The 13,824-nt window shown below is 42.7% G+C and overlaps 1 protein-coding gene across 1 annotated transcript in view; it reads right to left on the bottom strand.

Moving 5' to 3' along the window:
* Window positions 1–3,060: 3,060 nt before the first annotated feature.
* LOC122814264 overlaps window positions 3,061–13,824 on the bottom strand; it is a 618,831-nt gene continuing 608,067 nt past the window's right edge. Inside the window, exon 4 of the mRNA XM_044086858.1 lies at window positions 3,061–3,131. Within this exon, the coding sequence (XP_043942793.1) occupies window positions 3,061–3,131 (71 nt within the window). The remainder of the gene's footprint in view (window positions 3,132–13,824) is intronic.

Raw genomic sequence — 13,824 nt, 5'->3', positions numbered from 1 at the left:
AAGTGCCTTGGACTGTTTTTCTCAGGAAGTGCCCCCCCCCCCACCAATCTGGGAAGCATCCGTGGTCACTATGGCCTTGGGCTGAGTGACAATGAAGGGACGGCCTTGCAGTACCTGATCTAATCGAATCCACCACCAAATGTATCTCTTCCATGACTGGGTAATCCTTATCTGGGTGGACATGTGCTGATAAAGGAAAGACCATTGCATCGCTAGCATCCATTGAAGAATTTTTGTGTGAAATCTTGCTAAGGGAACTAGTACCATAGCCACATACATCGATCCCAAAGTTTGTAGGATCAATCTGGCTGAGATTGTGGAACTGTAAATTATCTTTCTGACTTGGAATCTGACAGACGGTTCTAACTGAGACTTGTGGTGATCCCTAAACTGAAGCAAGTTTGGAGTATCTGGTCTTGTGCTTATTAGCAGATGCCTGGGTGGGTGGTAATGAGCCAGTTGTCCAAGTAGAGAAACACTTGGAATCCCTGCAGTCTCAAGTGAGCTGCTACTAATGCCATGCATTTGGTGAACACCCTGGGGGTGGTGGTGAGGCCAAAGGGCAGTGCTTTAAACTGGCAATGACTGCTGCCCAGCCAGAAGCATAATTACGTTCTGGATTGTCTGTTCATTTTTATGTGATAGGATCCATCCTGAATATCTATCTAACACATCCAATCATCCTTGAGCAAAAAGGGCAGAATGGCGTGAACCATGACTATCCAGAAACTGGTGTGTTGACTTATTTGTTCAGACTGCTGAGATCCAAAACTGGTCTCCAGTCCCCTGTTTTCTTTGACATTAAAAAGAATCTTGTGTAAGTTCTGATTCTATCTGGTCTGGTGGGATGTCTTGGATGACTCTTTTCTACAGGCTTTTGTATTTCTAGTGCTGCTGCTTTCGTCTGACTGGGTGGAACATCGGCAATTTTGCATACAGGTGGAGGAGGTAGGGAAAAGGGAATTATACAACCTCTGGAAATAATCCTCTACACCCATGTATCTTTTGTAATGTCTAGCCAGGCTCTCAGGTGAAGGGCTAGATGACCCCCGACTGCCTCCAGAGGCACACAACCAGGCATCTTTTCAGGAGCACTGATAGAGTCTGAAAGACAAGGAATCTCTGGACCCCTGGTTTTGCAGACCTCCTCTGCTACGTGGGTGGCGTCTTCCATTCAAGTTCCCCCCTCTGCCCCTGGGGGAACTATCTCAACGTGGATCTTGGAAAGGACCCTGGGACTTCCTGAACCACATTTTCTGACCTCCTTGTTGATTCCTGGAAAAGATCCTTTAAGGAGTCAAAAAATATGCTCCAACTGCAGAGAGGGTCTTTCTAGCTTGCTTGCACCTGGACATGTGTTCTTAACTTTAGGGCCAAACAAACAGCTTCTGTCAAAAGGAGCACTGATGAAAGAAGACCTGATGAGCTCCGCAAAATCACATAAGCACATCCAGGCATGCCTTCTATTCGAAATGCCTGAACCTGCTGCCCCTGAGGTACCTTCAGCCACATGGGAGATAAGCCTCATAGATGAGTTAGTGATCGATTGAAGGGTAGCCAACTACGAGGTCACAGAAGACTGAGCCTCAGGAGTATTTGTCCCCAAGAGGGAGCTTGAAAGTTCTTTAATCAGATCCCTTTCTAATCTCATGCAGTGTGCCAAATAATTCAGTGATGAGTGCAAATGTCGCTGAAGCATACACATGCTTCCCAAATCTCTCCAACTCCCTAGATTCCCTGTTAGTTGATGGACAGAACAACTCTGGTCCATGAGTTCTTTCTTGGTGGCCAACACCATGACCATGGCATCTACGGGAACTCCCTTGCTCCAAAATTCCTTTCCTACAGGTAGTGCCAAAATCCTGTCTGGTCTCTTGGGGACTGTCTCAACTGTGTCTGGTACCAACCACCCCCACCTAGAGATCAAGTCAATGAGCTCATCAGTGGACAGAGTCACCCAGGAGATAGATGGGCCAGACCCAAAGGCCTCCAGGAATACAGATTCCTCTTTGGAAGGGTTATTGGTGGACCAATCACTCCTCTGTTTCAGGATCTATAGGATGTCTCCAAATGAGATGCCTTTGGGTGGAGATCTTAGGGACCTTCCCCATCATCGAAACCTGGATCTTCAGTGACGGACTCCTGAGGTGATTCCAAGTGCCTTCTCTTGCACTTCCTCTACCTAGGGACTTCTTCACTGGATGTTCTGGAGAAGTATCGGAAGAAACAGTAATACCCTGCTGGGTAGCATCCAAGGGGGGGGGGGACTGTCTGTCCTGCAGAAACAGAGAATACTCTTCACCACCTCAAAGGCAGAATGTTCTGGGAAGAAGGAAGTCGACGGAGCCCAGAAGCCAAGCTTCTGACCCATCAGTTCCCCATGCCCCGAAGGCAATCTACCTGAGGCAGAGGTCTGAGTCTACCTATTCAGTGCTAAAGCTCCAAGGGGTAGAGATAGCTCCTAAAACTTCTGAGTTGACTCTAACACTTCAGATCCGATAGAGATGCATCAGCTCAGGGGGTCTTCTGGATCCGAAAACGTCTGTGATGGTGCACTCAGAGAAAGCCTCTGAGCCAAAGATACTATGATCTTCAGATCCGATCTACACAGTCCTAGAAGACTTGGATCCAAGGGCTCTGAAACGATAGGTTGGATCGGAGAAGGATCCGAGATCGGTGGTGTAGCAACAGAATAACAAGCAACAAGAAAAAGTTTGACATCTCCAAAAAACAACTAACAGGCTTGAGAAATCACAATGACTATGTCCAAAAGCTTGAGAAATCACAATGACTATGTCTAAAAGCGAAAGCGGCAAACGAGATCTGAGGTATGTTAGGGGATAAGGAATTATGGGTAAGGGAGGAGCTTGAGAGTTTTCTAGTGGCCACAAGCTAAAATAATGGCCTAGTAGGATCCGAGGGTTGGATCTGAACCCAATTGTTGAGGAACGAATGAAAATTGACAACGTCAGAGCTGGTAATTTTACCACATCCATTCTAATTAAATAAACCTTCCTTGCATTTCTGTAATTAAGACATCATAAGCATATTATTTTTTTTTTATTTAGAAAAGCAAGAAAGAAACATACCATCTATAACTGAAAGGTTTTTCAGGTCAGGCAGAGTGTCACCTAGAAAACAAAGAAACCACAAAAGTGAAAAAGTTAATAAAATCTTGATTTTTATCTTAACTGTTTTGATTTTGTAAGAATTTTCATTTTTTTTATTTTACATTATTTCAAGAATACAATATCAAATATTCTTTTTGAATTCAGAGCAAGAAGTCATAGCTAAATTACTCCAAGAAATTTTCCATTTTTCCTTCTTGATGACAAAACCAATCATAAAAGTGATAAATTTACTATTGTTATTTCTCCATTGTGTAATGGCTGAAGATACCCCTCTGGTTCTTTCTTCTCAGGGCTGTTTTCTATTATCGATTTTATCACAAAAAAACAAAAAATCAGAAAGTAGGTCGACCAACATTGTCACCAAATGAATAAAAAAATACAATAAAAAGCAAAACTAATTTATTGAGGTTAGCACTTTCACAGGGTTGAGCTACTTCAGACCAAACTAAACAAAAGTATATACAAAAATACATCAATTATAGAATAAAAATCAGCCAATCAATGCAGGCAAATAATAAAACAATCAAGGACCAACCAGTCATAGTTACTGCCTCACTTTCAAGGCAGGTTTGAGAAGGATACCACAATTAAGCCCTAGTGGTTTATGTGCCTGGAGAGAAACAATCCACTTCAACTCAATCATTTCAGTATAGTTGTTCAGGTCACCTCTTCTAATACGAGGGGAGACCAACTGCAAAACTCTAAAATAAATGTGTTATGTCCAGGAAAGGATAATGTATGACTGGCCAAAGCATTAGTTGACACACTATTATATATACTTCCAATATGTTCAAGGATGCGTTCCCTAAGTTGGCGTGTGGCCTTGCCCACATAGAAAAGTCACAAGAACAACATGTGGCCAAATAAACCAAATTATCACTCCTACATGTAGCTAAAAACCTGGGCAAAAAAATCCATCCAGAGATGGGGTGAATAAACTGCACATCAGAAGCAATTGAGGGACAAGCTCTACAATTATTACACGGGAAAGTGCCTCTTCTATTGGATAACATGGATATGGAGCGTCTTGGCCAATAACACAACAATATTTTAACTGATAAGTTGTTCCTGAACTTAAAAGAGGGCTGTTCACCAACCACAGCACTGATCTTCTCATCAGCTAATAAAACCGGCCAATTCTTCCTAATTACATTGCAAAACGAGTACATATTGCTGGAGTATGTAAAGGGAAACCTAGGTGGCCCATCTGAACATCCGGGCAAATTACATTGGAAGCTATGAGGTCCATCTGAAAAATATGGTACCCCTCTATCACTTCTATGAGGAATTGTCTCAAAGTGTGAGGTAACAACATTTTCACAAGACAATTCCCTACTCAAAAAAATCAACAAAGGGTATCCAACGCTTCTCCAAAGATACCATCATCTGTAGAAAGTCTGGAGACTCTCAGAGACTGACCCTTAAGTATATTTGAGAAAACATGAGGGGGATGCATACTAGAATGATGCAACATTCCACTCCTCCAGCGGGGTTTCTTGTACATCCCGGGCTCCATACCTCCAATCTTCTTCTTCTTCTTTCGGCTTTTCCCGGTTAGGGGTCGCCACAGCGGATCACCTTGTCCGCACATTGAATGGCAGTGGAGTTTTACGGTGTCGAGTTGCCAGCCCGGCGCCCAACCTTCCACAGAAGGCACACTCACATGCACACCTAGGGCCAATTTAGAGTGCCCAATCCACCTGCAGCATGTCTTTGGGATGTGGGAGGAAACCGGAGCACCCGGAGGAAACCCACGCGACCACAGGGAGGACATGCAGACTCCGCACAGAAGGCACCCCAGCCGAGGATCGAACCGGAGAACCTCTTGCTGTGAGGCGGCAATGCTAACCACTGCACCACCGTGGCCGCCCGGGCTCCATACCTCCAATACTATTCTTAAAAACAGTCATCTAAAAAGTCAATATATGTCATTGAGTAACTCTGTGTAAAACTAAAAAAACCAGATGTACTCTCTAGATAAAAAACAAACTGTGATAATTCATGCACACTACCTGCCCAAAGAAGAAATACATCATCCACAAAATTAACATAGTGTTTAAAAAGGCCACCAAAAGGGTTATTGTTATGTATATGGTTATCCTCCCATTGCGCCACCACCAAATTGGCATAACTGTTGGTGCAAGGGGTAATGATGGCAACTCCGAATCTTTGTAGGAAATGTTGACCTTCGAAGAGAAATAATTATTATTCAAAATCAAGTCAAGTACAAATCACTGCAATCATGCCATACGTATAACTACTATGATGAGTTTGGAACATTCTAACAAAGAGAATTCCTAACAAATTAGGTATGACCATAAACAAGGTCTTGATGTCAAGTCATCTGGCTGTATCGATATTATCATGATAGAATCTTAACCAATATACTATTTATTTATTTATTTGTTTACTTGGAAAGTCTAACTGGCCAGACCCCCTTTTCTGTGGAGGCACAATGGAAAAATGCTCCAATGAAGTACACAATTACATAAACAGATTAATACATAAAACCAGTACATTGAGAATAATACAGCAGATAGAGCAGCAAACAAAATGATACACTTTTAATAAATTCATACAGTGGCTGAGATGTCATGAAACTTAGTGTTTAATATTATACAGTACAAATTAGAACATTATGTGCTATGTAAGATGCAAAGAAAAGTATAAGCTAAATACTCAAGAGTTATGTACAGTAGTTGCAGCATCTACATTTGAGTTAATAGTGAAGGAATAAACGGTAACAGCAATATTTACTTCCAGAGGAAAAAAATATTCACAGTTTAGGAGACAGGAGCAATAGGAGGTATTGTAGGATTGATTTAGTAGGTGAAAGTCAATAAAGGTGGTGCAGGTGGATGACAAAATAATGGAAGTATGAAGTCAAAGTGGAGGAATAATGTCAGAAAGTTATAATTTAAAACAGTGTAAGAAAAGTACAGTTTTGTACCTACCATAAATGTAGATGTTCGAGTGCTCATACAGCTGCAGTCATAACAGATGGGTTATCCTGCCGTTAGGCGGGTCCTCGGTCGGCCGAATTCCAAAGTCTAGGTCCGGCGTCAGTTTCATAGTTTAGTACTAGGCTATTTGCCCTGGGGCATTTGTAAGCCTAGCCATAGTGATGTGGCTTTTGCCACCCCATGAAATGGTACAAAAATGTACAGAATAAATTTAGAATACTGTGCCTCCGTCTAATAGTGACACAATGAAGGTCCCCTTATATAATAGAATTAGTTTACTGTGCCCCTGTCTAGCAGTGACACAGATGTGACCCCTGGGGTAAACTTACGATATAGTTGTCGTCGCTTCTTCCCTGACGTCAATGCGGCAGGGGTATAAAAGAGGCAGCCAACGCCATTTTCTTCAGTTTTTCTTGCCCCAGATGTCAGGTGCCCCCAGAAGGAAGGCAAACATAATGTTATGCAAAAATGTAATGTTGATAAATCAAAAACAGTAGTTGCAAGCAAATACACCATAAAAGAATACCCCAAAAGGTTATATGAAAAGGGTTTGTCATAAGGCCTGTCCTAAGAGGGGTTGGAGGGTGGGAAACCTGGACTGCAGCTGTATGAGCACTCGAACATCTACATTTATGGTAGGTACAAAACTGTACTATGTTCATCGTGCATACAGCTGCAGTCATAACAGATGGGAAGAATCCCAAAGCTAAGTAAGGGTGGTAGGCACTAAGTGGAACTAGGAGGGGCTAGGATGCCCTGCAGGACTGCTGTGGCAAAGCCCGCTCTAGATTTAGAGTACAGTGGGAGGTGATAGTGCTTGGAGAAAGTGTGCACTGAACTCCAGGTGGCTGCTTCCAAAATATCCTTGGTAGGGACCCCCCTGAGGAAGGCTGCAGAGGTAGCTGTGGCTCTGGTGGAGTGGGATCTGATGCATGCAGGCACAGTTTTTCCATTAAATGAGTAACAAAAGCGTATGCAGTGGGCTATCCATTTTGAAATTGTCTGTTTGGAAATAGCCTTTCCTTGAGCACCTGCAGCATAGGACACAAAGAGTTGCTCAGATTTCCCGAATGGCTTTGTCCTGTCCAAATAATTACGAAGTTGTCTGTGAATGTCCAAGGAATGTAGTAGTCGTTCCCCTTTGTTTTGTGGATTAGGATAAAAGGTAGGTAATTGGATAGTCTGATTCAAAGCTACACTGGATACTACCTTTGGCAGAAAGGTAGGGTTGGTTCGTAAGGAAACTCTGTCCTGATGGAAAATGATGAATGGTTGCACAGCCATGAGGGCCTGTAGCTCCGAAACCCTGTGAGCTGAGGTGATAGCCAGAAGAAAGGCTGTTTTCCATGACAAGTACTGTAACTCTGATGAAGAAGCTGGCTCGAAGGGAGGAAGGGTCAGCTTTTCCAATACGAAGTTGAGGTCCCAAGCAGAGACTGGTAGTTTCCTTGGGGGTTTTATATTCTTTGCCCCTCTGAGGAACTGCCTTAAGAGAGGATGAGAGAACAAAGGAGGATCTGTGTTGTATTGTGCAGAAATGGCTGAAGCGTGGATCTTGATGGAGGAGAAGGAAAGTCCATTGTTTAACATCTCAGCTAGGTACTGTAAAATTTAAGGTATATTTATTACCCAAGGATTCTGTCCCTTCTTTTGATTCCAGGCACAAAATCGTTTCCATTTGGCGGAGTAGGCCTTTCTAGTAGAAGGTCTTCTGGCCTCCAAGATGACATCCTGCACCTCCTTGGAGAGTAGAAACCGTTGGGAAAACAAGGAATTCTCCATGCAGCTAGATTTAGAGTTTTGAGATGGCTGTGAAGAGTTTTGTAGCTGTGCTGGGACAACAGAAGAGGGACTAGAGGCAGGATTCATGGTGGGGAATGTGTCAGGCTCTTCAGGAGCGGATACCAGTGTTGCCTTGGCCAGTGTGGAGCAATGAGAATGATTTTCGGCCTCTCTGCTCTGGCTTTTATTAGAACTTTGGGCAGCAGAGGAAGAGGTGGGAAGGCATAGACTGCCAATGTTGCCCAATTGAAGGAAAGTGCGTCCACTTTCCAGGCCTGTGGATGATAGGTCCTTGAACAAAATTTTTTCAACTGGCAATTTCTGTGGGTAGCAAAGAGATCTATGTCTGGCTGTCCCCATGCCTGAGTTATCTTTGTGAAAATTTGAGGATGCAACTTCCATTCGTGTGGATCTGTCATATTTCTGCTTAGATTGTCTGCCAGTGTGTTTTCCTTCCCTGGCAGGAATTGTGCCTGTAGTTGAATTTTCAGTTCCAGTGCTGTGTTCCATAGGGTCATGGCTTGCCTGCACAGGGGGTATGAATGAGTTCCCCCCTGTTTGTTTATGTACCACATCACTGTGGTGTTGTCTGTCCTTATCAATAGCTGGCCTGGATGCAGTAGGTCTCTGAAGGTCATAATAGCCTTTTGTACGGCTAGCATTTCCTTTTGGTTGATGTGAAGCAGCTTCTCTTTTCGTGCCCATTTTCCCTGAATGCACTGATCTGTCGTGTGTGCTCCCCAGGCGTAGTCTGAGGCATCTGTTGTGATGATTTGAGTTGCTTGAGGTACACAGAAAGGAAGACTTGTGTTTCTTTGGCAAGCTTGAGCCCACCACATAAATTCCTTTTGATGGCATGGAATGAGTGGTATAATTGCTTCCAAGCTGTGGCTGTGTTGAGACCATAAGTTTTTTAGGTACCATTGAAGTTTCCTCATATGCAGCTTTGCACATGGGATTAGTAGGATGCAAGATGCCATGAATCCCAGAGCCTGCAGGACTTTCCTTGCAGTTAGCCTGGTGTAAGTTGCCATTTTTCTGAAGTATTGAGACAGTTGCCCTTGCTTGTCTGGCGTGAGGTAGGCCATCTGGGTGGTTGTATCCAAGCTGGCACCCAGGAAAATTATTTGTTGAGAGGGTATTAGTTTTGATTTCTTTTTGTTGACTGTGTATCCCAGGAAGTTCAACAGTTTTATTACAAACGCCAGGTGCTGCAGTAGTATGTCCTTGCTGTCCGCTTGGATCAGGCAGTCGTCCAGATATGGGTAGATTTGTATCCCTTGTAGTCTGCAGAAGGCAATTACTGATGCCAGGCATTTCGTAAACACTCTGGGCGCAGTAGATAAGCCAAAGGGCAATGCACAGAATTGGTAATGGGTTGAACCTGCAAGAAATCTGAGGTATCTTCTGCAATCTTGTCTGATAGGGACACGCAGGTATGCCTCCTTGAGGTCCAATGTTACCAACCAAGACTCCTTGCCCAGCATGGGAAGAAGCTGCTGTAATGTGAGCATCTTGAATTTTGGCACCTGTAGATATGTGTTTAGAATGGATAGGTCTAAGATAGGTCTCCAATCTTTGTCTTTCCTTGGTACCAGGAATAGTCTAGAATAAAACCCTTGACCTTGTTCTTTTGCAGGTACCTCTTGAATTGCTTTCATGTCCATGAGAGCTGAAATTTGTTTTTGTGCCTCTGCCCTTTGATTTTGTGGCAGGTTTGGCATGCCTCTCATTTTGGAAGGGTGTGAAAGTGGAACCTGTAGCCTCTGTCTATAATGTCCAGAATCCATTTGTCTTTTGTAACAATATGCCAATTTTTTGAGAATAATGTCAGTTTTCCGCCCAAAGGTGCTGCCATTAAAGCTTTGCTTGGCAGGTGTAGAGGGAAGTCATTGTGTCTGTTTTCTAAAAGACTGTGATCTATCTTCTCCACCTCTTGGGGTTGGTGCTTGCCACTGTCTGGCTCTGAAAGATCCTTGAGGTTGCCCTCTACCCCTTGGATGCCTGTATCTGCCCCTTTGAAGTCTGTCCGTGGCTGGAAAGGACCAATTTTTTGAAGGCCAGTTTCTGCTGAAACGTGGAGGCTGCACCTGCAGGAAATCTTTCACTGTTTGCATTGATTTCGCTTTTTCCTCCATTTTCCTTAGCACCTCATCTGCTTTAACACCAGACAATACATCTTTTTGAAGAGGTGCATCTAATAATTTAGCTTTGACATGATCTGGTAAGGTTTGCTCTTTGAGCCAAGCATGCCTACGTATAACAGACCCCGTAACAGCAGCTCTACATGAGGCCTCTAAAGTATCAAAACCACACTGCAAGGTATGTTTACCCACTTGCTCTGCACCATGCAACAAATCCTGCAACTCTTTTAAATCTGGTTGTTCTGGTTGTGTCATCTTGCTTTTCAGCTGAGATATCAAAAACTGTTGATATGGAACTGACAGTTTAATGCCCTCATGGTTAAAGTGGCCGAGGTTTTCACCTTTTCCCTCACCTTTCTAAAGATCTGGAATCTCTCTCTGAAGGTAATGGGTTTTTAGCAGTAGAGGCCTTAATTCCCTTGGGACCCTGTGAAATAGTTTCTGGGTCAGCAGTATGGCTTTTATATAGGAACTGGTGAAAATCAGGAACCCGGTAATACCTGTCTGGTTTAACAGGAGCTGGAGGCAAAGAATCAGGATTAAGGCTGGCTTCTGTGTACACATCATCCAATATATCTAAAACAGGAGGGATAGCCAGAGGCCTATGCTGGGGGAGCAGAAGAAATTCCCTGAGCCTTTTCTTGGAATCTGAGTAATCTTGGCCTTCCCAGTGAAAGTGTTCCCTCAATGTATGCAGGGTTTCCCCAAAAGAGAAGTCCTCAGGGGGGAGACGGAGAGAATAGACTCCTCTGCATCAGAGTCTTCGATTGGAGAATAGGCACAATCCTGGTCCTCAGAAAGTTCTGAGGTAATAGAAGCTTGATCTGAAGAAGGGTAGTCTTCCTCTAATCTGGGTCTTTTGTCAGAGGGGGGTTGAGAACCCCTGATAAGAGTAATCAAATCCTCAGCCATTTTAAGCATCTGTTTTTTAGGCATGGTGCCTTGAGAGGGTGTCTGAGGAACCTGTTTTTTGGCTTTCATGGCTGTTTTAGATTTAGTGAAGGCTTTAATAGAGAAGGAGGAAGGCCTGAAGACCCCTTGAGAAATGGCAGGCCTGTCTAAATTCTGAGTTTCCCTGCCAGGGGTGGCGTCGGTGTCTGTAGTTGGAATGGGGGCCGAGGAGCCTGCGACCTCAGGTACTGAAGACACCGGTAATGCATTGTCATCGGTACTCAGGGGCTGCGTAGGCGCCTCGCTGAGTACCGGAGAACTGGTAGTAGGCCTTAGCGTGGTATCAGTAGGTGGTGCGGACCTCGTATGTCGGTCCTTATCTTTGCGTTTTTTGCTCAAAACTGGAGTCGGAGTATCCGACGACATAATATAATTAAATTTTTGCCAAAAAAGTGAAGGGCGAACTCCGCCCGATGCTTAATAGTGCGTTTGTTGAATCTAGCACAAAAACGGCAGGCCGAGACATCGTGGTCTGGGCCTAAGCAAGGTATACAGTAAGAGTGGAAATCCTTATGCGGTATTTGCTTCCCACATGAAATGCAATTATTAACTTTGTCTGACATCGGTCTGAGGCAAGAAAAGTTTCCCCAACGGGGTACTTAGCTTTCAAGAAGACTTGGGCTGAAATACTTTCGTAAATCTCAGGAGCTGGCCGACCAGCACTTGCGAACTGTTTCTGCTTTGGGCACCGCGCGGCAAGAAAGACTGAAGAAAATGGCGTTGGCTGCCTCTTTTATACCCCTGCCGCACTGACGTCAGGGAAGAAGCGACGACAACCGACGCCGGACCTAGACTTTGGAATTCGACCGACCGAGGACCCGCCTGACGGCAGGATAACCCATCTGTTATGACTACAGCTGTATGCACGATGAACATCTTCTCTGTGTGGAAGATTTTCAGTCCATATAATTCTAGTTAATCACTGTATATTAATCAGATCAGACAATAGTAGTAGAAGCAGCGAACATAAACTCGTCAAGTGAAAACAAAACAAAAAGTAATAAGAGAAAATATATACTTGTACAGCATTACTAAGTATTTGAAAGTAATCCAAGCAAGGCAGGCAGTCTGTTTCCAGTCAAAAATCCTTTATTAAGTACACAGACAAGTGATCCAAGTAAAACAAAAATAGAGTAATAATTACCTCACAAGCTTTCTAAATATATATATATATATACTTTTTATCAGGCATGGGAGTGGTTTATTGTGCTGTAAAACAGTGTTATTGGTACACATGTTAAATTCACATCCCTTCCCCCATCAGTATGATAAAAGAGAGGTGAGACACAGCTGGATTCACCGTTCCTTTATTAAAATTCACCAAAAAGTATATCCAAAAACTTGTTGAAAAACACCAGCACAATATATCCACTGACAAGCACTTTCGGGTGGAAAACCTTCATCAGATCACATACAAAAAGCCATTCCTATTATTTAAAATAAGGTCTAACCAATAAAAATCAGTAAAAAACCCACCTTTTCTGTAAGGCTGGCTTTAAAGGTACACACTCATTTAACCCAGGAATTCTATGGGCCATCAATTCCAAAATCCATTTGGACTCCATAGATTCAGTTAATAATTTGACATCTCCTCCCCTGTTATTCATAACAACATTAACCACTGCTTTAAACTCGCTTTTGTCCTTCTAGACTTCTTCAGGTCTGTGTACAAGAACCCTAAAAACCTATATAATTGTATAATTAGTTAGTATTGTTATTACACATCATTTTGAATAAAGAGGAAAAAAGAACCAGAAAAAAATAAAAATAAAAAAATGTATGTATGATGATGGAAACAAAATACAGGAAGCCTGGAGTAAACTACTACTGTTCAATTAAAAGTGCACTGGAACTTAGAAAATTGCCACATTGTTTACATGACTAATTGTATTTTATTTTATTTTATTCTACAAATTGTTTTTTAAATACCATTTTAAATCAGTTGAAATTTAAGTGTATATTTTGTTTCCATAAAAAGTTAGGAAAGAAAACTTGTAGATTAAAGACCTGATTTCAGAAGATACTTTTAGCAAGAGAAATGGGTTTGTTTGCAAGGACAATATGTCTTTATAAAAATCCAGGTTAGGAAGTTTAGAAGACACAGCCTGGAGCTTGGATACTCTTCTAATTGATGTAATAATGACCAAAAATATGGTTTTCCAAGACAAAAATTTAAGTTATGTTTCGGCAGAAGGTTCAAAGGGAGCTTGAGTCAAAGACTGAAGCACAATAGTTACATCCAAAGGAGAACTAGGATCCTTTAATGGGGGGTCTAAGTAAAAAGACTCCATTAAGAAAGGCTTTACATAGTTTAGACGATGAGAATGTAGAATTATTTACACCCAGGTGGAATTTAGAAATAGCAGCCAATTGAACTGCAATAGTTGAAAAAACTAGCCCCTTCATTGAAAATTGAATCTAAAAATTCAAGGACAGACGGCACTGCTGCTGAAAAAGGATCCAAGTCGTTGATAAGTGCCCAGAAACAAATATTTTCCATTTACTCTTGTAAGTCTTTCTAGTAGAAGCTTTTTTGGGGATAACAATACATGGCGGATTGTGGAGGGGAGCCTGGACTGTCTAGCAATCAATGGAACTGGAGAAAACATGAATTCAGTTTGAGGCCTGCTAAGTCTGGATGAGTCATACCCATCGAGTGAGAGAGGAGGTCTGGAGTGGGATCCAGTATCCAGGATGGATGCATGCCAGAGGAAGTGAAACCAAATCTGACAAGGCCAAAAGGGGGCAATGAGGATTACTGTGCTCTTCAACCAAAATGCTTTCAGTAGAAATTTTGGAATTAGAGGTAACAATGGGTAAGCATAAAGAAAACCAGAGAGCTAATCATGGATT

The sequence above is a fragment of the Protopterus annectens genome, chromosome 10.part0, assembly GCF_019279795.1.
Source record: "Protopterus annectens isolate FY-2018-M chromosome 10.part0, PAN1.0, whole genome shotgun sequence".
NCBI lineage: Eukaryota > Metazoa > Chordata > Ceratodontiformes > Protopteridae > Protopterus > Protopterus annectens.
This window is presented reverse-complemented; position numbering and strand designations above follow the sequence as displayed.